Source organism: Cimex lectularius, unplaced genomic scaffold, assembly GCF_000648675.2.
Source record: "Cimex lectularius strain Harlan isolate CLEC.00 unplaced genomic scaffold, Clec_2.1 scaffold69, whole genome shotgun sequence".
Lineage (NCBI taxonomy): Eukaryota > Metazoa > Arthropoda > Insecta > Hemiptera > Cimicidae > Cimex > Cimex lectularius.
This window is the reverse complement of record NW_019392630.1, coordinates 1087114-1111560: the sequence shown is the minus strand read 5'-3', so window position 1 is coordinate 1111560 and position 24447 is coordinate 1087114. Positions and strand designations below refer to the sequence as shown.

At 33.7% G+C, this 24447-nt stretch overlaps 2 protein-coding genes across 9 annotated transcripts in view; one reads left to right on the top strand and one right to left on the bottom strand.

Moving 5' to 3' along the window:
* The window catches only part of LOC106670378, a 120658-nt gene that overhangs the window by 93684 nt on the left and 2527 nt on the right, over positions 1–24447 (top strand). Inside the window, exons 1-2 of one of the 4 annotated variants that reach the window (XM_014400653.2) lie at positions 11722–12188; positions 23024–23154. In XM_014400653.2, coding sequence (XP_014256139.1) covers positions 23040–23154 — 115 coding nt within the window. In that variant the 5' untranslated portion in view covers positions 11722–12188; positions 23024–23039. Of the gene's footprint in view, positions 1–11721; positions 12189–22675; positions 22951–23023; positions 23155–24447 lie in introns of those variants that run through there. The other 3 variants (XM_014400651.2, XM_014400655.2, XM_014400654.2) reach the window with 3 other exon arrangements.
* On the bottom strand, positions 7034–17219 carry LOC106670376. 5 transcript variants are annotated; one of them, XM_024226820.1, is made up of 6 exons: positions 16990–17219; positions 8985–9231; positions 8820–8910; positions 8474–8758; positions 7978–8408; positions 7034–7269 (listed from the first exon to the last, which is right to left on the bottom strand). In XM_024226820.1, the coding sequence occupies exons 1-5, from the start codon at positions 17202–17204 to the stop codon at positions 7984–7986; spliced, it is 1263 nt and encodes a 420-aa protein (XP_024082588.1). In that variant the 5' UTR covers positions 17205–17219; the 3' UTR covers positions 7034–7269; positions 7978–7983. The 5 variants fall into 5 exon arrangements, with proteins under 5 accessions (XP_024082588.1, XP_024082634.1, XP_014256134.1 ...); XM_024226866.1 differs by having other exon boundaries at positions 16956–17150; XM_014400648.2 differs by having other exon boundaries at positions 9006–9231; positions 16956–17150.

Below are 24447 nucleotides of genomic sequence, written 5' to 3'. Positions count from 1 at the left end.
AATTATTAAGCGTTAAAAACTTTGATTAATACATAAAAATATATACAAATCAAGTTATATTACAAGGAATGGAATTGTTTGCCTGCCAGTATATTAGCATCGAAGAAAAGTTACGAATGAAAGAAAAACGTAAGAATTGTACGCAGATTTCATACACGAGTGCGTAGATTTGAACATTTTGAAATATAAATTTCTATATTTTCTTGACCAATTCACTTATGACATCATAGAAGAAAGATTTCCAATTTCTGAAAGGAGCTCTTGTTGAAAAAGAGGCTGGGGAATTGGAGTTATCGGAGATTAAAGTGGACCAGGGATTGCAAAACCTAGCACAAATTTATTTTACAATTGGATTTTGGAAATTTCCAGAACAAAAATATTCCAACATAAGAAAAAACCTTGCCTTCTAATTTACATTTTTGGAACAATCTTCTTTTAACAGAACTGATGGTAAAGGTTTTAATCAATAATACGAAAAATTTCGAATATTTGACCAAAGGTTTTATTTGAATGTTAAATATTATTTCCTATTATAATTATATTTCATTTCTATTGTTTTTTAAATACATTTTTAATTTTATGTAAGCTCTTGGTTGAGATGAAAAAGTTAGTGTTACGAGCGGGATTCGAACCCACTACCTTCGCCTTCAATTAGACCACTAAACATAAAAGGATTACTTTTTTAATAGTGATGAATTTTAGGATTTTATTGACTAATTACACTGTACTTTTTAACCAATGCGGCACCTTAAAATTACGATTCCCTTAGAAATTTGTATAAAAATTTTTATAAATTCTAAAGCCCATCATAATTGAGAAAAAAAGAAATTAACAATTGTTTTCTGAAATAATGTTTCTGTAGACAAGGAAAGCTCCAGTGCAATATTGTCGCATACTGAGTTTTATTTTTGAATTTAAACTTACGCCATTATCCCTGAAAATTTTGCCGTGCAAAATACCTTCATTGTTGGTCAAAGAATTAGCAATATTTCTGGAAAATTTGCTTGAATTAATTGCCTTATAACACTTAATTTTCCAGCAAGATGGCACTCCAACCCATATTGACCGCTTGGTCAACGGGGTCCTGGACAAAACCTATCAAGGACGATGGTATCTATCAACTTCCAGGATATTTCAAAATAAACCTGCAAAGTCCTTACCATCAAATGAGTCTATTTTGATCCATAAATTAGGAGAAAATCCGTTATTATCAATGGAGAAATAATAAAAATATTTTAAAAAAGCAAGTAATTCTCTGTGTTAAGGACTACAAATTATTGTTGAATCCAATAATATTCCAAAGACTCTACGGCAAATATTTTGAAAATTTTCCGGCCTAAATTGGACCAAAATTAGATCTTCAATAGCCTGTTTAGGTCTTTTCAAATACACTCAAAGATAAAAAACTGGACATTCATATTTTGGTGTTTACTTCAAAAAATATTAATTTTTATCGTTATATTAATTACAACAAACTTTTAATTTACGATTTTAATGTAAAACAAGCTAAACAGTATCAGAAACTTATGAGTTTTAACAGAAAAATATTTAATTATGATGGTTTGAAAGAAAATTCTCCAAAACACCAGACAATCATTTAGAGGATAGATTAAAATTTAACGAACAATTTATTATCTACTTTTCATCGCAGAGGGCGTTAAGTCCTCTAAGCATCCATTAAATAAATTATGGCATTTCTTCTTGGAAGCAAAAACCCATTCTTTAACAAGAGTGGTTTGAAGCTGATCAACGATTGCCGGAGGCGGCGAGCGATGTCTTACCCGTCTCTCTATCATGTCCCATAAATGTTCTAGGATACATGTCAAGAAAATGTGATGGCCAATTTACTGTGGTCCTCGAAGAAATGGAAGACAACTCGAGCTATATGCATTCGAACGCTGTCATGCATTAAACACAAATTCAATTCATTAGTTTCGTGGTCCGCTTGACCAATTAATATTAACCAATTAACTAAGGTTTTCAGTTGAGATAAAAAAGTCAATGGCACGAGCGGGATTCGAACCCACGATCTTCGGCTTGATACGCCGCTGCTCTACCACTTGAGCTATCGTGACCTCGTCCACACGGACACCAACCTCCCGGCTCCCATCTCAACCGCACCTTTTGAATTTTCCCTCATTCGAATCCCGCTCGTGCCATTGACTTTTTTATCTCAACTGAAAACCTTAGTTAATTGGTTAATATTAATTGGTCAATCGGACCACGAAACTAGTGAATTGAATAGTTTAAAATGAAGTATACCTTCATTAAAGCTCTCCGTGGCCATTTCATTTGTCGCCGAGAATCAAATTGATTACACGACATTTGAAAAATGGCAAAAAGGAGGGAAAATTCAAAAGGTGTGGTTGAGATGGGAAGTTGGTGTCCGAGTGTATCGAAGTCACGATAGCTCAAGTGGTAGAGCAGCGGCGTATCAAGCCGAAGATCGTGGGTTCGAATCCCGCTCGTGCCAATGACTTTTTTATCTCAACTGAAAATCTTAATTAAGTGATTAAACACAAAGTTGACTCCAATAAATGTAGCGAATGGGATCGCAGCTTCCAAAAGAATTTCCTCATTGTACCACTCTGTAGGATAATCAGTTCGGTACGGGCATGGACGTCCCACCCCATACCAAAACTGAATGTCTTAGAAAACACTATGACTCACACATGGCAAATAAAGTCAAGCGCTCTCCACGTCTTCTCCATGGTCCCGGTCATCTGAATGCACAAGCCAAACCGGCCCTCTTCTGGGAACAGACCTCCCTTTTTCAAGTGTCCAAGCGAGAGGCTGATTTGCAAATAGTCACCTATCTCCTCGGTGCCTCTCTAGTAGTAGAGAACCTGATGGGAGACGTCTAGAGACTAGGCTATTCTCAACCCTTCTTATGACTGTTTTAGAGCTCACCATTATATTACCGACTACCTATCAAGGAAGCTGTTAAATGACGGATCCGTAGTGCGGTAAGAGTAGTAGTACATCACGGTCGACCACCACCACCTTTACGATCGAGACACCCGATGGCCCTAAACCGCTATAGATCATCGTGGATGGTAGAGCGCGGTATGTAACGGACGATATGTCCGTCGTTGTCTAAAGCGTCTATCCGAGCGACTTAAAACCGTGCTTTTAAATTTAAAAAATTATTAATTTTTTACCCAAATTTAGTGTTTCTTAAGAAAACAAATTAAGATGCCAATAAACTCACTCGACAAGTTGGCTAAAGTTGAAATTGAACTGACTTTCTTTATTTTTAATCTGAAAAGTGTAAAAATGAGTAACACTCGTTTAAAGTAAACAAGTTATTAATGTTGTATTTACGTTTTGAGGCCAACTATTAATAACTATTATAATTACATCTATTAGGTTTCGTGGTCCGATTGACCAAATAAATTCTTTTCAATTATCTCAGCCAAAGCCATTAATTGAAATTATAATTGTAACAAAATAATTATTATAAATAAATACAAGTCCCGTGTTGTCTTTGCGTATACTTCCGGTTTTTGTTTTTTGTTATTCCAGGTTTATTTGTCAATACTGAATTTACTTTTAAACTTATTTAACAATATAGTCAAAATAAATTTTAGATTAACGACAAAAAGAAAAAAAATATTTTTATTCTTGCTCATTTACATACATTGCGTCGTCTTCCAACTTATCTTATTTCTTATTTGTGTATTGTATAGACAATACAAAGACTGGAATTAAAGACTTTACCACGGTTGGAAAGGTACGAAGCCGAACTTTTCTACTTCTGAGTGCACAGGCTATTTTTAGTTTCACTAATTTCGTGGTCCGCTTGACCAATTAATATATTACAATTAATTAAGGTTTTTAATTGAGATAAAAGTCAATGGCATGAGCGGGATTCGAACCCACGATCCACTCGGACACCAACTTCCTATCTCAACCCTCTCCTATCTCAAAAAGGAGGGAAAACTAAAAAGGTGGGGTTGAGATAGGAAGTTGGTGTCCGAGTGGATCGAGGTCTCGATAGCTCAAGTGGTAGAGCAGCGGCGTGTCTAGCCGAAGATCGTGGGTTCGAATCCCGCTCGTGCCATTGACTTTTTTATCTCAATTAAAAACCTTAATTGTTATTTTTAGTTCCAAAGAAATTTTCAAGACATGCAAATCTAAGATAATTTTATTTTTCAAATTTATATTCAACTCGTGTATATCTTTTTGCTATATTTTAGCACGTTACTTTCAGTCAAAATTCTTGGTTTTGTAGTAAGATATGTGGTTGTTCTGTGATGTGTGGTTTTCCTAATAAATAATAAAACACAACTTCCTTTCAGTCATTTCTAAATTTATTTCTAGATAAAACAAAACAAAAATAAATAAATAAAATAAAAACAACGGCAAAGAGTTAACCAAACTTCCAGTATCAGCTAGTCTTTTTTTTATTTTAAATATCGTCTAAAATATCAATCGATTTGGCAAAATTTCGAGTAAACCAAACTATAATTGTATCTCTGTGAAATAGTTAAAGAAAATAATATTGCTATGATTAGAAGGATTATCTCGTTCTAAGAAATAGATGATAAGATTTTATAGACATATTTTGTCTGGAACGTTGTCGACGCAAGTAGCTTACTTTTATCTATTATTTGAGAAATTGCTAAATCGGGTTGTAAAACTTCCCGAGATTTTTTTAGAGAATTTAAGTTGTAAACCTTGTAATAAGAATTACTGCAAATATTTGTAATGTCGATTATATGAAAAATATTTGTTTTGCTTTATGAATATTTTATTCCCGTCTTGCATAATTTTAAATTCTCTTTAATTATTTTAATAGAGGATTATAATTTAAAATCCTGAATAATGTTTTAAAGTTCTGCTCTGCATAAAATATTATCGTGGTAATAAATCGTTTTATTATAAATAGTTCTTTTATATAAAAGTCAATTTTTACTATTTCTACCTGGAAATAGTGCTTCGTCGTGTTGTTGCCCTCTAATTTATGTAATAATGTTCTGATGAGAGAGAACTTTCTTTAATAGTATAAATGTCAGCACAACTCCAATTTCAAATGATAGGATTTTTCATTTCCAATGTTTTCTCATGAAATGGAATTACCACATCATAATTTTTTTCCGGCCGACCAGCTACCAGGGCTGCTGCCAACACCTCGCGTTTTTTCTTCTTGGAACTTCTGGACTTGATTTCTACTTCCGTCCACTTGTGATGAAAAGGCTGTACAACTGATGTACACCAAAGCATTCGAGTTTAGCCTAACCTTAGTTTGGCGGGTTTCGTGATACGCTGTATCCCGCTTAAGGCCCGTCCTCTTTCACGCTAATAAATGCAATCATACTGATATAACCTTCCAGACCAGTTCATCTAAAAATCGGGGAGCCACAGGGATATTAACATTACGCCCTTGCCTCCCCCCTTCGCTCCAAATACACCTAGTTAAGTTGGTCTGTGGTGACTCGACGACCCATGCGTACTCAATACTCATGCTAATAAATACGTTTATTTAACACACAATTCACTACAGAAATATTACATGTCAAAATCATTTAAGAACGTTATGTCGAGAAGTTATTTTAACATGTTTATGATATTTTTTAGGATGGGCAAGGTTTGCATTTAAATAATGGTCTACCTGAACCATAACACCCTTTATCCTCCATATATGATTATTAAATGACCGTTTATTCATTACCACAGTATTTTTGATTTTATGTAACTAACATCTAATCATATACATTATTTGAACTTATAATTGTATTTTCTTTAAATTCCATAGTTGGATTGTTATCGAGGGTACGATTCTTATTTGAACCCAGTATCAATAAATTACTCTAATCGATTTAATTGAGGATATTTGCTATTTTAACATTTTTGAAAAAAATTCTTTTTTTTTAGTGAGTTGTTCTTCTTGAAGTCTATGGGGTGAAACTTCTGGGGATTCTGATTACTCGGGTCTGATGATACTCGCTGTTTTGATCTGTCATACAGGTTGCAGCTTCTCGCCATTTGAAGTGGTGGATTAGTGAGATTTCTGTTTAGTGGGTCCCGTTTATATGTTGGAAGACATTTCACAGACAGAAACTGAACACAGAACTGACTTGTCTGCAACTATCGACAAACTCCTATCTGAAAAATATCTACAGAAAACCAACTGCAACGGGCATTAAAAGAACTGCCTAAAAACCTTAAAACCTCTCAACAACAGACAATAAAACAGTTACAACGAATGAGCAATACAAACCTGAACTACCAACAATAAAAATAGAAAACAACTGCTAAAACATAGAAACAATCAATAAAATAACAAAACTACACCTCAAAAAGATTTATTAAATAGACTACTTTCGTATATGTTCTTGGTGAAATGCCAAGAAGCATCTCACAAAAAAAAAAAAAAAAAAAATAGGGAGAACATGACAAACAGACATGATCAAGTAACAACTTTTATATTTGTCTTTACTTTTTCAGCAATAATCAGTATAAAAATAATTTGTACACTAAGTCAATGGAAAATCATTCATCTCTATTATTTGACAAGGTCACATTTAAATTAACACAGTTCTGAGTCAATTTACACCTATCTTAAATTGTTTGTTTTTATGGTCTTTTATAGAAAACAATCCTTATCAGACTTGGTAGACCAATTTTTCCCATGACCAATTTTATATTTACTAATGAATGAATGCACTTTAATTTGTTACAGTTGAGTAATGTCAATTTTTAATCAGCTAGGATTATTTTTTAACTTTAATCCGAAAGACTTTAATGCGTATTTTCATTTATTATTCATTCAATATTATTTTTCTCGAACTTTTGAATTTACAAAGTACAAATTGATAAAACAATTCATATTTAGAGTAATCCCTACAGGCTAATAATCCCGATTTTATGAATCAAATATTTATCAATAATTGTCAAAATTCGTCTATGAAAGACCAGAATACGAGAAAGGATGATGAATGTCGGCCATAAGACAATTATTCAAAATCGAGTCTCTACCACGCGACAAAGTAAAACTGAAGAGCAAATTGGTAGAAAATAAAAACGAAAATGAAAATCTTAAAATACATTTCTATTTACAAATATATAAAATTGACATTTACATCATAGATTTTTCAGAGATCTTGGGATGAATTAAAATACAATATTTAAATATCAATGTATAGTTTATGCACAGCCAAGGCTGTCAACAGGTAATTTTAATTTTGTTACAATTTTATCACACTTCTCATTTACTGTTCAACTAGAAATTTCCCATTCGGCAAGCTGTCAACTAGAAATTCATTCCTTAAAAAAAAAATAATAATAATAATCGATTAGGTTTTGTGGTCCGATTGACAGATTCTTTTCAATTAATTAATCTTTAAGTAATTGAAAATAATAATAATAATAATAATTAATAATAATAATAATACAAAAAATAGAGATTTTTAAAAAAGAAATTGTAATAGTTATATTGAAAAATGCTTTCATCAATATATGACTGAGTAAAAAAAGAACTGGAAATGAAGGTCACAGAGTTACGAAATAACAAGCTTTTGCATACCATAGAAATAAGTTGCTTTTTTTATGGGTACAAGATTGATCAAGTACATGTGTGGATCATAGATGAAAAAATAAATTCTAAGCATTAGTGTAAGCAGAGAAAGAATACAATCATTCATTGAAGTTGTTATTATTGAAGGAAATTTTCTTTAAAAAGTAGTACCCAAGATTTTCTTGAAAATTAAGGCAAGTAATGTAATTCCTGTCATACAAGAGGGTTTAAGGTCCAACTACTCCACTGGTATCAAACCACTTTACCATTAATTTTTCACATTATTATAAATTAAAACACCATGGGCCGTGCTAGGAATTGAACTCAGAATCACTAGCATGGTAAATAAAAGTGGATAAAATTTTCTTTAAAAAGTACTACCCAAGATGTTTTTAAAAGCGTTCTTGAAAATTGATTAACATAGGATTGAAAGTAAAAACAAGAAAAATTTAATATACCTTTTTTTAATTTTCAGCAATAATATACTGCCAGCAATTTAGGGAATGATTGTCGGCACTTGAAATGATACATCTTTCATCGTACCATAGATGATCAGTGATGAGAGTGTTTTTTGAACTGTGCTCCATGTGCTGATGACCGTCATGGCAAAATATCTCTTTCAGAGTGTCCCGCAAGTCGTAGACAATCACTGTCCCGTTATGTCCAGAAACGGAAACTTTTTTTCCGCTGGGGGAAATTTTCATTTTTAGGTCAATGCCATCGTCACATCCTAAACTCAGCTCGCCTGAAATCAACTCCTGTTTGGAATTTCGCAGGTCGTAAAATTTATAGTTTCCATTCGCTGATATTGTCCCAATAGTGCTATTTGGACCGCTGGGGTTTCTATGGTCAAAACTAGTGCAGATGGAATACTTTGAGACCTGGTCTCCTGAAATTAAATTCAATCAGACATTTTTTAGTACTATTTTTGAAATTTTTTAAACAAATACTCACCATTAATTTCCCACATGCCCTCATGCTTTCTAGTATCATATAAAAATACTTCTCCATTTGTTTCTTTACACAATGCAATGGTTGTTTCAGAAACAGCTGCTGGCATAAGAGAACATGGTATGTCACTAGTACAGTTTATAGTACATTTCACCTCCCCAGAACTCAAATCGACAATAACCGGTGGTGAAGAAGTGTCCTTGGCAAGTAAAACCACATTTTTTCCAACCACTGAGACTCTCGGCTCTAACAACGGCGCCGAAATAGTTTTACACTTCTCATTCTGATCTACATTTTGAAACATCGAATCATCATTCACTTTTTTTTAACTCTCGCTAACTTTGCACACCTGTTTCTGAAGATCCTAAATGATAAATATTAACGCCGGATAAATGTTCCTCCGACGTAATCAGTTTGTTTTCATTGTAGAGCGAGCACATCTAAAATTTGGTTCAAAAGAACAAAGATAATCAACAACTGAGCAAATTATAACACCAGTTTTCCTCCTCCTTGCCAATGACATTGATGTGACTACCTGGAGTACAAAAGCGTTGGGGAAAACACCTGATTTTATCTTCATATCGGTGTCTCTCACGGTGTGATTTTCATTCGTCTTTTTGTATATCTTTGACGGGAGAAGATGCTCAAGTATAACTTGCAGACCGGACGATTTTTTGCACAAAAGGCATAGGCTTCCTTGGTCCAATAGGTCAAAACTAATGACTTTATCTTCTAAATCAAACATGACCAGCTCATTATACCTAAAAAACCAAAATATACAATATACATAGATTATATATTTATATGTAAAACTACTTAAAACTACAATTATCATAAATTACAAAATTAAAAATGGGGAATTGTTTTTAGTTTCTTCCAAAATAGATGATTAAATTATTAATGTTACTCTATATAATATTAATAATATATTATTATTAACCCATTCACATTCACTCTTAAATACATTCTTTCCTATTATTTCTCTCAGTTAGAGTAGAGGAGTTAGTTGATATTCCTCCATTACCCTTTACATCTATTAACTAACCTAACTGATGGTCGATGGGATACTCAATAACATCATCAACCCTCTCACACTTCACATTCATGCTAATAAATACACTCAACTATTGAAAACAATAAAACAACCTTTCCCTTTAAAAGAATAAAAAGATAAAACAGCCTTGTTTCCACCAAGAATTGGAACAGTGGACTCAGATACTCGCTTCCAGGTTCAAGCACAATTCTCATATCAAGTGTCATTCCTACCCGCTCTCTATATGGAGCCAAAGAATTGCACCCTTCAATTAAGTGGGACACATCAAGCAACTTTTCTCTACATACTGGACAGGGGCTTTGGCCCAAAAGGAAGTGTCCATGTGTAAACTTCGCATGTCATATTATTAATCGGGTGAAGATGAACCTTCTTCTATGAATCAGACCAGTACTCGTGATATATGAGAGCTTCTCTGCCGATCCAGCTGCCACTTTCTTTTAATAGTGTTTTAGCATGGGGCCAGATTGGTGTGGTAAAAGCTGGAGGATGGATTTTCCCGGCCTTAGCTACCATGGAGGCCCTGATGGAAGTCAGTGACACTAATGACCTGATCCTGGCATGGGTCCCTGGGCAATCGGGTCATAGAGGCAATGAAATGACATGTTGGCCAAATCGGGGGGGGGGGGCTAACATGGACTCTACGTCCTGAGCCCTACGGTGGCTTAGCATCCTGCCACAAAAGTGGATGCATCTTAAAATGGATCCTTAACGAGTCCAAAACTTGGTGGAACAATACCTCACGCATGAGGCATGCAAAGAAATTCATAGAGGGGCTATTTGCAAAACTTACAAAGGAATTACTAGAAGACAACCTCAACCGAACCAGGATTCTGGTTGGACTCCTGACAGGGCACTGCTACTTAAGAAAGCACATGCGCTGGAGAGGAGTACAGACAAAAGAAACACTGAGCAGATACTGCCAGGAATAGGAGACCGCAGAACACTTTATTTCTTTGAAGGTCTATGTAGGTGAAGGTTCTTGCAACTAAGATAGGAAAAACCACAAGCAAGATCCTACACCAAGGAACCCTGGCAAGACTATGGAGGTTGATTAACAACCTGAAGCTGGCCAGTGAGTTATAAAAAATAGAGGAGCTCGATAGACCTACTCAGGTCAAGGTGCAGAAGGCATTGTGGCTGCCTCTTTTATCCATATCCCTATCCTTAGCTGCCTCATCCGCCTTTTCAACGCCCTCCAAACCTTGTATCTGGTACCCAGACAGTAACCACCATGGTATCTGAATACGTATGATTTTTCTTTTTTTCTTTTTTTTTTTTTTGCTTAATCACAACACTTACTGTGTTGCGTAATCACTACACATATGTCATACAATATGAGAGAAGGGGTGAGGAGGTCTCGACGTCCTTGTCATTTCAAGTGACATGGCAGGTTCTCAGGGTGGGAAATTGTTGGTCTTGGACAGTAGGGTTAGAACGTATTCAACAGTTAGAGTTGAACTTTTGGAAGCGGGAACGGATTAATTCGTATACAAAAAGGAACATTACGGTCATTGTAAAATTAGTGAAGTGTTGCAAAGTAAAGAGCTTTGGGTATTTGTCTGAGGACTTTCAATTGGAAGGTATGGGGGTGCTGGATATGGACGGCTTGGAAGGACCCCACAGTTCTACTCCATATGCCCAAAGTGGTCACAGTTTTTCTGTTAAGTTGTCTTTGAGTCTTGTATGGGGTCATCAGTCTGCTGTCTAGGTATAGCCCTAAGTATCTGACTTTTAATGGAAATCAGCAGTTCCTTGATGACACACAGCAGAGAGCAAGAATGTTTTTTCAACGTAAATGAACTGGACACATTTTTTTCTCATTCAGTCTCGTCCTACATATTTTGCACAGTCTTCGATAAACTCAAAGTGTTTTTGGATGTTAGAGATCACCCGCATAGGATTCCGGTAAGAAAACAAAATTACGTTGTCATACATGACCAAAAATGGTATGATGTATAGGAAAATGAGCAGTATAAATGGTAAACGGGGATGCAATAATAAATTAATAAATATATAAACCTCCTATGTCGATATATTGCCTTTCTGAAAAATATTTCTTTTTAACTTTTAAACAAATTACTTTAAAAACAAATAGCATTTAACAAATCAAATAAACAAGCTTTCAGTATTAACATAAATAAATGTAAAATATTGTCAAATTCTATGTTAAAAACACCTAATAACTATAAAACTATGTGTTTATGAGTGTTCTACAGTCTTTTATCAGATCTTCATGGTAAAAACTTCTTCGAGTTATAGTAATTTCTTGTAATCATTTCATCATCAATCGTGGAATCTGATTCATCCTGGTCTTTATTGCGTTTACTAGTTGTCAGGGCTCAGAGCATATTGCACAATGTCAGGAAACCGAGGATTGGTTGAAAATTGCAAGAACGTACCGTCTGCCAGCCAATCCATACCGATTCTCAAGCAAAACATGTTTACCCATTTGCCAAATGCCTAAGACCATAATCAGAATCGGTGGTGAATCACCACTGTTCGTCACGTAGGACGTCCAACATTTTCCAAGAGGGGAGCGTTTTCACCGACATTCAGCCTAGAATAAACAGACATTGTGGCACCAACTGACCTACACTCAGTTACTCGGTTACTCTTCTCTGCCCGCTTCTTGTACTTTTTGTTAAACTCATTTTCTAAACTAAGGTAACTACTTTATTAAAAAATAAATTTAAAAAATAAAAATAAAACTTAATTGTAAAATTGAAACTAATCAACTTTTTATCATCAATAAGCTTTCATCCAATTTCAAATGTTTTTATAAGATATAAAATTGACAGACATAAGCAAAAAAATATTTTTTTAAAATTAATAATAATAAACATCTTAACATAATGCCAAAGTTAAACAAAACTGAAATTACTGTCAAGCACATTAAAAATAAATAATTGTTAATGTTATCAGTTACAACTTGGATCAATTTAAGAATAACGCGCAGATTTTAACAACATTCAGATTTTAAAGTCCCATTATTCACCGTTAGTTACACATAAACAATTTATTGTTAAACCCTATAAATTTACCATAAAAATGTGTCTCATCATTGAGGTGACTGCCTATCTTAACTGTCAGATGCATGTTGGCATTTTGCCATCTTTAAAGATGGTTTTGAGGGGACTGAAAAGCGACGGACCAAAACAGTGAAAATAAGCTATAATTATCTTAAACGACCAACATAAAGGAATTAAATTTCACAATGAATTAAAAAATCAGTGGTCAAGTTTGTTAGAAACTTGGAACAATAACAACCAGCTTTCTTGCATACATCGAATATATTTTGGGACTCACACGTCCCCTCTTCAGCGATAACTTTCATCAGCCTGGAAGGATCGGCCCGCGACATGTGAGTCCCAAAATATATTCAAATATGCTAGAGAGCTAGTTGTTATTGTTCCACGTTTTTAACAAGCCTAACCGCAGACTATATAAACAACTTAAAGGGGGGAAAATGGATACATCTAAAATAAATTAATAACTTGGAAATTTTTCAAACATAGTTTGGACCATAGTAAATTACTTTGCTAGGGAAGATATTTTGGCATTTCGGTACAAATCATGTAGTTGTTTAAAAAAAATCTTATGGTAGAATAAATTATGACATAGCCTGTGTCATTGAAGGTGTTATTGTTAATGTTGTTTTTATTATTATTAGGAGTTGGAGTTTTGTTTGTTTTCAATATGTTTATGATAACACCCAGAGAATAAAAATGGCTCAATTCAATATTGTGCCATTAATTTTAAATATGTTGTCTTTATTAGCTGAATATCTAATCAAACTTTAGTTAGATGTTGCATTTCCTACAAAAAAAAGTTCTTTCGAAGAATAAAGAATCTTATTCAGTATAGAGTCAACTCTTGATAATTTAAACCAAAGGGACTACAAAAATAATTTGAATATCAGAAGGAAAGAAAAAAAATTTATGAGTTGATATGCATTTTTCCAATTTCTTAATTAAATTGTACATATATAAAATATTGTAAAAATGTTGAAAAAGTATAAATAGATCAACTGAACAAGGTTAAGCATTATTTAAAAAAATCATGATGCGGTTTTTGTTTAAATTTTATCTGGCGTCCTTTGTTTAAACAATTTTCCAGAGTGATCACTGCTGAAAACAATTGTCAAAACACCAACCGCCGAAATTAACAAACTAGGATTAAATAAATTACTTTAAAAACAAATAGCATTTAACAAATCAAGTAAACAAGCTTTCGGTATTAACTAATAGAAAAAACTAGAGAAAATGCAAAGATACTTTAGGCTCTAAGGAAGTAAACAATATGTGGACATTTGGAGGAATATTACACAGAATAAGTATGAATTCTAAAGAGGGGAAGTGATTTGTTAAACATTTTGAGTGATAGATCTTTCTCCCCGTTACAAAAAATATTTCATCAAAAAACATAGAAGTTTTTCAATTTACCAAAGTGGGGAGTTCATATTATCAAGAAATTCGAATTATCAAGTTTCAAAATAACAAGTCGACTGTAGTATAGATATTAAAACTTTAATTAACAGTTTAAAATTTTAACCAAATAGATGGCCAACTTGAGCATAAAAACATAAATATTAAAATATAAGCACAACTTGTTATAAAAGCAAAAATAATGATTCATCAGCAAGTTACCAAATTACATAAATATCCTTGTTACAATAAGTTATAATAAAATTTGTGATTTTTTCTCATTATATATTATGTTGAATTAAACATAAAAAAAACGTCGTTTTTTTTATCGGTGCGAAACTCGTGTCATGATTGGGTAAGGGTCATGTGTAAATAAATTATATATAGCATATATTATATAATCTTTTTGATCGTTTTAAGACTGGCAAACTTCAGTCCTATTTTTTTTAATTTTTTTTTTTTTTTTTTACCTTCTTGCAATTTATTCCATTTAATTCTTTTTGCTGATGCTGCAGCCAAATATTAACAACTGTATTTAAGGGTAACTGACTTTCTAATTTTTCTATCCTTCTCTCTACCTCAGGGCCTTGTCAGTCAATGATAAAAATTAATATTTAATACATTTTTTAAGAATTAGATTATGTTGAATGATTATTTGGAGATCGTGAGATGCGGTCTGGTGTGACGTAGGTTTTAGAAAAACATTTTCTTTACCATGCCAACGTTTCGATCTTTATTGAAATCATCTTCAGGACCTGAGATTTATAAACATTGTTCACATCCTACATACATTTGTAAAATTTAAACAATGTTTATAAATCCCAGGCCCTGAAGCCGATCTGAATAAAGATTGAAACGTTGGCACGATAAAGAAAATGTTTTTCTAAAACCTACATCACACCAGACCGCATCTCACGTTCTCCAAATAATCTTATTCTTTGTAATATTCCTCCAAATTTCCACATATTGTTTACTTCCTTATAGCCTAAAGTTCCTTTGAATTTTTTCTAGTTTGTTATGCTTAGCAGTTGGTGTTCTGACAATTGTTTTCTGTGGTGATCACTCTGGAAAATCATTTAAACAAACGACACCAGACAAAATTTAAACAAAAACCACTTCACGATTTTTTTAATAATGCTTAACTATGTTCAGTTTAGCAGTTGATCTATTTTACTTTTTTATTATTTTTATGACATTATATATATGTACAATTTAATTAAGAAATTGTAAAAATGCATATCAATTCTTAATTTTTTTCTTTCCTCTTGATAACTGGAATTATTTTTGTGGCCCCTTGAGTTTCAAATTATCAAGAGTCAACTATATACTGAATAAGCTTTTTTTTTTGTAAATATATTTTTTTAATTAATTAATTTTTTATTTATTTTTTGTACAATAGATCGTAAGATTATTTGGAAATCGTGAGATGCGGCACGCAAGAATGGCACAATTACGCAGAAAACAAACACTTCAAGCCCTGAAGATGATCTCAATAAAGATCGAAACGTTGGCATGATAAAGAAAATGTTTTTCTAAAACCTACGTCACACCACACCGCATCTCACGATTTCCGAATAATCATAGACTAACGGTCACTAATCACCACATATAGATCATAAGGTTTAACTACAAAGAGGAAATGCAACATATACTAAAGTTTGATTAGATACTTAGCTAATACAACCTCCAAATAATCATTAACTAACAGTCACTGAACACCACACATTAAGCTGAATGTAGTCAAATAGTCCTTCTTTTGTTTATATTAGTATTTCCACAATTTGTTGTCCACAAATCACAGAAGGACAAATAAAAAAAAAGGATTTTATGTAATAAACACACAAACATTACATATAATAAAAATATATACAATTAAAAACAACTTAGTCTGGTTAGCATTCATATTGCTTTAGATTTCTCGATATGCTTTCGGGTGATTGGGTCCCTCCATTCACACTAATAAATTGTACCCACATATCAGAAATTATTCATGCTGCTCCAGCGTACTGTCAATTTCAAATGATATATTATTTCAAAACAATTAATTAAGGTTTTTAGTTGAGATGAAAAAAAGTTAATGGCACGAGAGGGATTCGAACCCACGACCTTCGGTTAGATACGCCGCTGCTCTACCACTTGAGCTATTGTGACCTCGATCCACTCATACATCAACTCCCCATCTCAACCCCACCTTTTCATCTCAACTAAAAACCTTAATTAATTGTCTTGTATTAATTGGTCAAGCGGACCACAAAAATAATGAATTAATTATTTCAAAATTTAATTTCATTATGCTTAAAATTCTGATTGCAAAATTGTTAGATATCTGTTATCCTTTTAAATTATTCGTTAAAGTTTTGAAAGACTTTGAAAGACTCTTGACTGGTGAAGAGAATTCCTCGAAAGTTTGAAAAAGCAACTGAGCAATTTCTTCCTAAATCACATCATCCCCGATTCTTTTTTAGCATATAATTATAATTTTGATGGCCTGATCATTACCATACATCGGACGTGATGTTAATAAAAATAAAAGATTTAAATGCATCGGCAAAATAAGTCTACTTTTTTGACCTTAGTAATAAACAGCTAAAGCAAAGATGAAGTAGGTCATTTCTGACATTTCGGTCTTCCTGTCCTCACCGTCTTGGTTTGTCAGTCGTGTCATCTTCTCGCCTCCTTCGGCTATGGGTCTATGTCCTACATAACACACAAATCACTCTAAATTACAGCAAGCTGAAACTTGTCCAACAGATTCAAAACGACTAGACTGCAGGTTCCATTACCACTGCACACTTCAAGAGGAAATATCACATAACCAATATCCAACCATAACATCTCTTTTTTTAAGGGTATGAAAATGTTTAAGCCAACATTTTTTAAGTTAAAAACAAGCCTTGTTGTTAATGAAATTCAGTCCAAAAGAAAATTTGAAATGAAGCATTTAGACTGTCATAGAACTTTCCACCAAAAAAAAATTAACTCTGTAAAAAGTTTTTATGGCATTTACTCATTGAAAGAAGGAAATTGAAGCAGGTCGATACCTAGCGATTGATCTGCAGTACCATTCGTCGTCTTCGTACTCGGGCGCGCTGTCCCATTCGTAATCGTCCATATCATCTTCCATGGGAGTGCCTAAACCCGAGAGAAGTACCCGAAGTCGGAACCAACTACCAAGTACTCGCTCTACGACCAGTATCAGCCGGCGAACTGTTATTCCATATGCGTGAATAAAGCTGACTTCCGTAATCTGCCTCATTGCTGACGTAGTTCTTGGGGTTATCGTGTCGTTTAACCGTCTAAAAGAAAACTAACGATGAGAAATAAGTACCAAAAGTGCTCCGGTACCTTTTGAATATTCTGTATAAAGACAAGAAGAAGTGAATTTTAAATACAGGAATAATTCGTTCACTGTGACAATGGGGCATTTGTGGACGTTGTCATCATATTCATGACTGCTGGCATACTGTGTACAGTATTGAAAACATACAACGTTATATGCACTCATATAAACGATAGAACACCCGTTTTTCATCTTTAATACAACTAATTTAGAGTAAAATCGGTCAATGTAACATTCTTGAACGATGGTATATTCACGATTGCTGGGTTCAGCTACGTTATAAAAGACGTAGCAATCAAAGAATCTGTTGATCCCCCTACAGTATTTTTACGTATAATGTTATATGCTGTATTATTTAAAGAATATACTACTCTCATTTCATCTTAGTTATAATTAATACAGATGAAAATCGTTCAATAGGTTGTAACATTCGTCGACGATGACATATCCAAAATTACTGGGTTAGGCGTTATTATAAAAGAATCTGTTGGTCCTACTACAGTACAATGCAGTATAATGTTATATGCTGTCTTATTTAAAGAATAGATCACTCTCATTTCATCTTTGGTATAATTAATACAGAAAAACGTCGTTCATGGGTTAAAACATTCGTCAACGATGTTCACAAATTATTAGAATTGAAAAGAAGTCGGCCTTTTTAAGACCTCCGAACCGTGACTAGTATTGGTCTATTATACATCTCCATTGTTGTCCAGTCCTCATTATTTTTACCAGATCCTAAAGCTTTATCCGGAGTACTCCTGTGTGTCTTCAGGCCTTGGATTTTGCTCTCCCACGAGTAGGAATAACCCTATATAATCCGTCCCACCAAAAAGGACATGTTACGCTGTGTCCTCTTTCCTGCAATGACAGGATGGCGTGTTTTTGCCACTACAATGTCTATACAAATGCCTAAAAGATCCTAGACTTAGTGTTAGTTTTTGTGATGGTCCTTCGAACTTTTTCGCATGCCTCTGTCCTGAGCTACCTTCCTATTAAACAGAAAAGTTATTTTTAATCAACTGACTGTTGGATCTGCGTTTTTGGCAGTTTGGTACGCCACCCAAGGGTTCAAGGCCAATAGATATCTTCATCGAACTTCCCTTGGCTAATTTATCAGCCTCGTTTTATTTATCGGCCTTCGTTACCCTGTTGCTGTAGCTCCCAAACAAGGGGGAATTTTGTTGTTATGTTCAGTGTCTATCAGAGCCTTGATGCAGGTTCAAAACGACTCTGGACTTTACCTGTGTAATAATTGTCCCCCGTCTGCCTGAAGCTGCTCTGGAAGCATTAGTTGCGCCTTGCTAAGCGAGAAGGCTATTGTAGCCTGCATTTTTATCAGCATAATATGAATTGTAGATCAATGAATATAGTGACCATCTCAAGAGGTGCCAGACACATTAAACTTATTTTTAAATAACTCTCGCCAAAACTGAGAAATACAGCAACAGCTGGAGCAACAGGGGAGAGGGGAGTGATAGAACTACTGACCGTGGTATCTCAGAAAATCCCTACACCACATGTGTATATTTTGTAGGTTATGCTATGAGGAGAAAGAACCTCTCATTTTATCTTCGGATGTAAAGCAATCGCTGTATAGACACATATCAAGAAGACCCAGGAATAAGAATAGCAGCATGACAGTCAATCCTTAAAAGATCGAATAGAGTGAACTGAACTAATGAACTAGGAAAAGTATAACAAGCCAGAAAGCTCAATGCTTAGGGAATATATGACCCCGCTTTCTAGTTTCTGTCTGTTCGATGTGTTAAAAAATCTACACGAATAACAAACAATAATAAACAACAAATCGTCCTGTTGAGATTCTTCAAAAATGATGACCCGACATTCTTCAAAGATGAAACAATAAAGAGTGCAAAATTATGTTTTATAATCAATTTTTTACATAAATTAAAACCTTTCTCTTTCATAAGCGAAAAATTAATTAAGGTTTGATCACAGCGCGTCACAGATTTTTTCCTGTCCGAAATCACTTATAGCTACAATATCCCATTCTTCCACTACGACCTAAAAGATACATTATGGAGTTGACCCTTCCTGATTTCAATACTCTATAAAGTGCTTAACTATCTTAAAGAATTCCTTTTTGCTGATGTACCTGTAGTTTGGTAGTTTCTTAGCTAATGCTTTGCAGTCTCTGGGATGGTCCGATGTCTCTTCGATTTCATGACCGAATCGCCAGTATGTGGGAATGTTTCCATTTTTAAAGGCGGTAATTTAATGGAAAATGGCCAGTATAAGGGAATGTTATTTCATTAATCCTTGCCTACTGAGAGACAGGTAGATTTTTTGGTTTCCTGGTTTAGATGTTGAGGAATTTGCGATTCTGGTCTAAAGTGTATCCTTGCACCCACAGCAGAGTTACCTGGACAGGAGTGAGATGTTAGTTATTCCCGTGCTTCGAGTTGAAGATAAAGGAGACTAAGGCTGTACTGCTTGGGTGTTAAAAATTTGCACCTTTGAATTCCTTTTAGATATTTCTTGTGCACATAGCACATATTCTATTGCTTGGATCTCAACTTGGAAGTGGTGTTTAGAAGTTCGGTAGTTAAAAATTTTCAGCCTGTGACTCCTGCCCTCATGTTACATTTAATATCTATTAATTTCAAGATTTCTATTCTTCCAAACATCTCTTGTCATTATTTTTTGAACTGTATTTTCTCAGGAATTTTTATAGGTTATCTTTTATTTTCATAATTTTTACGGTGGCTTTCTTTTGGATCCGGTCTGATTTCGTTTTGTCCTAGAAGTCTGCACTTTCGTGTAGCATTATTTGGATGTACGTTTCCCTAGGCTTTCTGTAGCTATAAGTATAATAATCATTTATCATTGATGAGACAATGAGATCGTTATCACTAACGAATAAAACAGATAAAACGCATTTCAAATTGATATCTGCATATTGATTTGATTGATTTTTTCATAGTATGTACAATTTTTCCTTATTGTCGATATAATTTTACCAAGTATATATTTATTTATCTCAGTTAAGTGATTAGTGAGTAACTCGTTTTTCCTTTCATTTAGTAAGTTATAAATTAAGTACTTTAATTCTTCTTACTTCTTTTGCATTTTCTTCTTTTCGATTTCTTCCCCTTACAATGCACCTCGTGCGTTATGTACGATAAATTTATAGACGTATATATGTCACATCCCTTTTCTTGGTACCACTTGAAATGTTGCAAAATCATGAATTTTTCTGTATTCTTTTGTTATAAAACCCCGTTAAAATTTCTATTTAGGCCTGTTGCAAACTTTCCATGCGGTTCATTTTTTAAATGGACGTCCCGTCCTCGTGGACATGCATAGCATTATCAACGCTTTTTAATATTTAGTGGAGGTAGTCGACAGGTAAAGTCGAAGGCGATACCTTTGCACTGTAAACTCATATAGGACGCCGCAGACAATACGACAGACCTTATTTCCTCCTCCCCGAAGTCTTCATACTGAAGGAAAAGTCCATTTTCTGTCCGACTCCAGAAGTAAGTCTTTTCTTTTCAAGTTTAGTTCGTGATTCTAGGCCAAATTTTTACTCCAAGGAAATTTAGACGCTAATAGAAAAAGTTCGGTTTAGATTTGTTAAACTCGATATGACTCTTTACAGTGTGTGTTCAGAAGTAAGACTTTTGCTTTTAAGTTTAGATTATGATTCTTGTAACATGTTTCCACTAAAGAAGTTAAATGGAAAAGTTTAGATTTGTGATACTAAATTTATGCTGAATCCAACTTAATTCGCTTTGCAATATGTTTTCAGGAGTTGACTTTTCTTTTTAAGCTTACAAGGAGACGACCATGTCGGTGGGTCACGGATTTGTACCAAACGTTTTTTGGTGATTCCATACTCCAAAATATGGGACACGTATCCGCCACTTCATGTGAATAGACTCTTGTTTGGACAATTTTTTTTTAAAGATGAATTTTCCGTTTTTTTATATGTTTATTTCACCTTTCTCCTCAAAATAACTGTGTGAATATATCATTTACAGCATTTGTTATGTAGATCGCAGGAAAAATATACTAAAAACTATCAAAGTTTATCACTAATCACAAAATTTCTAAAAATCAAATTTTTTCAAGGAAACTAGGTCAATTTTTTTCCCTTTAAAACTAATAAACAAGTTTCGTTTATCACCTCTAGAGATCCCTAAATTTAACTTTTTGTTTTTATTTAAATTGCTCGATTTTTGAGAAGTCGTTATCGGAATATCTAATTCAAAAATGGCTAAAAAGATTTTGTCGTTAAACATACCATTTGAAAGAAGAAGAACGTAGCTGTATAAGAGCGTATGTACCATTAAAATATATAATTTTTTTAAATGGAAATAATAGTCCTATTTTAATGGTTTTTAATGTTCTAAAATAAACGTGACAGTGAACTTTTGAGAAAAAAGATGTGAGAGCTTATGCTACGAATGTCAGTCACGCAGGTCGAAATTATCAGTCAAAAAATTTATTCACACCGATTTTCGCGAATGTGAGTAGCTAAGGATTTTATAACGCTATAATTTCATACGTTTTATGTTAAAAAAATTTTCTAGTTTACATAAAAATTTTTTAGTTCTTTGATTGTTAATTTTCATAGCTTTTACTATATTTTATTGCAATTTAAATTTAAAATGCTGTAAAGTAATATATTCATATAGTTGCCTTTAGTAAGAAGAACGGCGAAAGATTAAAAAACGAAAAATTTCAAATTTTAAATTTTTTGTCGAAACCAGGGCCTATCACAAGAAGTGGCGGATAAGTATCCGATATTTTTGATTGTTGAATGATCAAAAAAAGTTTGGTCCAAATCCGTCTCACACCAACCTGGTCGACCCCTTGTTAGATTATGATTTTATGCAAAATAGAGTAGTAGTAAACACTACTCCAGGACGTTAAATAGAAAATCCTCGGTTTAGATCTGTGATACTAGATATACTCAAAATTCAACTTAAGTCCCTTTGCAGCAATTTTCCAGGAGACTTTTTCTTTCAAGTTTAGACAGTGATTCTAAACCAAAGTTTTACTGCAAGTACTTGTAGACATTAAATAGAAAATCTGCGGGGTTAGATTGGTGTAAGTTAATTCCCTTTACAATATGTTTTCAGAGGTAAGCCTTTTCTGTATAAGTGAAGTTTGTGATTCCAGGCAAAATGTTTACTCCAATTTTTGGTTTATGATAATACAGGTGAACATAATCGAATTTCTTTGTTTTCATGTTCAACGGTATTTTAATTTATCCCTATTAAAAGATGTACACGAGTTATCTCTCTATAATAACCAAGACTATTGTCTATTAGTTTTCCTTTGTCCTCCCCCATTCGTTGTTCTGTTTGTATTTGTATTTTTAGTCCAAAAGGCCTCCGATTTGAAAACTGCATCCTTCCCATGACGGTCGGTTCACCGCACCTCGACGTCACAGTGACACAGTTGACCATACCTGAAGGTCAACCGCCCGAATAATTTGCAGAAGTGGTACATTTGAAAAGTCCCGTGAAACCACCTGCTGCTTAGTTTTGTTATCATGCATTGTTGTTTTGTCGAACGTCCCGCTTGCTAGGTTATTTACAATAACGTACCGATTTACTTCCTGGTTGGCACTTAAACTCTCTCCCAAATGCCCTCTGTGTCAGGATAAACAAAGCAGGGTTCACCGATTGTAAACAATTTTTTTTTTCATTATTTGACATTATATAATATGAAATGTATTTCTATCATTTTTATTTTTGTAGCTGCTTTGGTGAGACAATGGAGGGAACAAAAGTCTTCAAAAGCTTCGACGCAAATTGCCAAGCACCGAACGAAAGGAATTGGTACAATGCAAAAGTTGGCCCTGTTCAAACCAAAATAAAAATAAATTCAGGTAAGCAAGCATTTTAAAACATTTAATACTATTTTTAAAAATGAAAAACGAATGAATCACTGCAGCTACGACTGACTTTCATTAATTGTATATGAAAGTATGTATAAAAATAACAAGCCTTGAGTCATTAATTCTAAAAGAGGTGAGGTTAACGAACTTGTAGTGTTGTTTACCACGTGAGTAATGCTGTTTACAAACAAACTCTTATCTTGTTGGCATTTTTCTAATTTGATTCATTTACAATGAACGTGTGTTTTTAATAGTTGGCCCTCTAATTTTGAGAAATGGTTAAAAATAATTATGAAATATAGAGACAGTTGTAAACATGTTATTTCAGGCGTACAAGATGGCATAGGTACAGATGATCAATATAACTGGTTACTTATGGCTCAGTGCTATGACTTATGAATACAAATGGTACAATCATAAACATGAGTAATAATTTATGTCAACTCAAGAATTTGTCTTATCTTGTGTCAACACAATTATTTATTAACAAAACAATCTTGCTAAATCCTTATTTGAGTCATATAACAAAACAATAAATTAAACATATAATAACTATGTTGAAGATAAAAGTACCGAATTGATTTTTATTTAATGTTATAATTATAAAGTTAGGATAAAACTAGTGGGAGAATATCCAATACTCATGGCTCCATGAGAAGAATAGATTCAGTTAATGATTCCCGAATGAGGCAGAAAAAGTCATGGATGGTCTGATGGATTTATTCATGTGGTGTGCAGGGTGATGAACCAATAGTGTTGGGTCATTTCTGTTCATTTTGGTCTGCCATAGACGGAATTAAAGCAACAGTTTTAGAAGTTGAATTTAAACAAAACTTCCAGACAAACCTAAGTACCAGAAAGCAACGGGAAAAGAAAAACTTGAGGTACAAATGCAAGGTCATAAAAACAAGTACCCAGTGTCCAGGGGTATGTATAACAGTATTTTCCTGAAAATACCTGTGCGAATGTGTCAGTGTAAACAGAGCCCATAAACAAGCGGTAAATTATCCACATGAATACTGAATTGCAAGTTAAAACTAAATAAGTTTACTTTGTGTATTCCAGGATATGCTGGAGTCATAAGAAACAGAGAATCAGATGCAAAAATAATAACCAAATCATTTTTTGGCGTCTATATATCCAAGATCCAAGAAAGAAGCTGGACTTGACTGCAAAAACTTGATTAACATGATTTCAGATAATTCTTTCAATTAATTAAACTTTTTATGTAAGGTTTTGGTTGAAATGAAAAAGATAGTGTCACGAGTGGGACATTTCTTTTTG

What these genes read in the sequence shown, in the direction of transcription:
- LOC106670376 (XM_024226820.1), bottom strand. Translation starts at nt 17,204, where the DNA reads ATGAGGCAGATTACGGAAGTCAGCTTTATTCACGCATATGGAATAACA. An exon ending in TACTGCAGATCAATCGCTAG is followed by an intron (nt 9,232 to 16,989) that starts GTATCGACCTGC and finishes TTGGTTTTTTAG; the next exon opens with GTATAATGAGCTGGTCATGT. An exon ending in GGGCATGTGGGAAATTAATG is followed by an intron (nt 8,409 to 8,473) that starts GTGAGTATTTGT and finishes ATTTAATTTCAG; the next exon opens with GAGACCAGGTCTCAAAGTAT.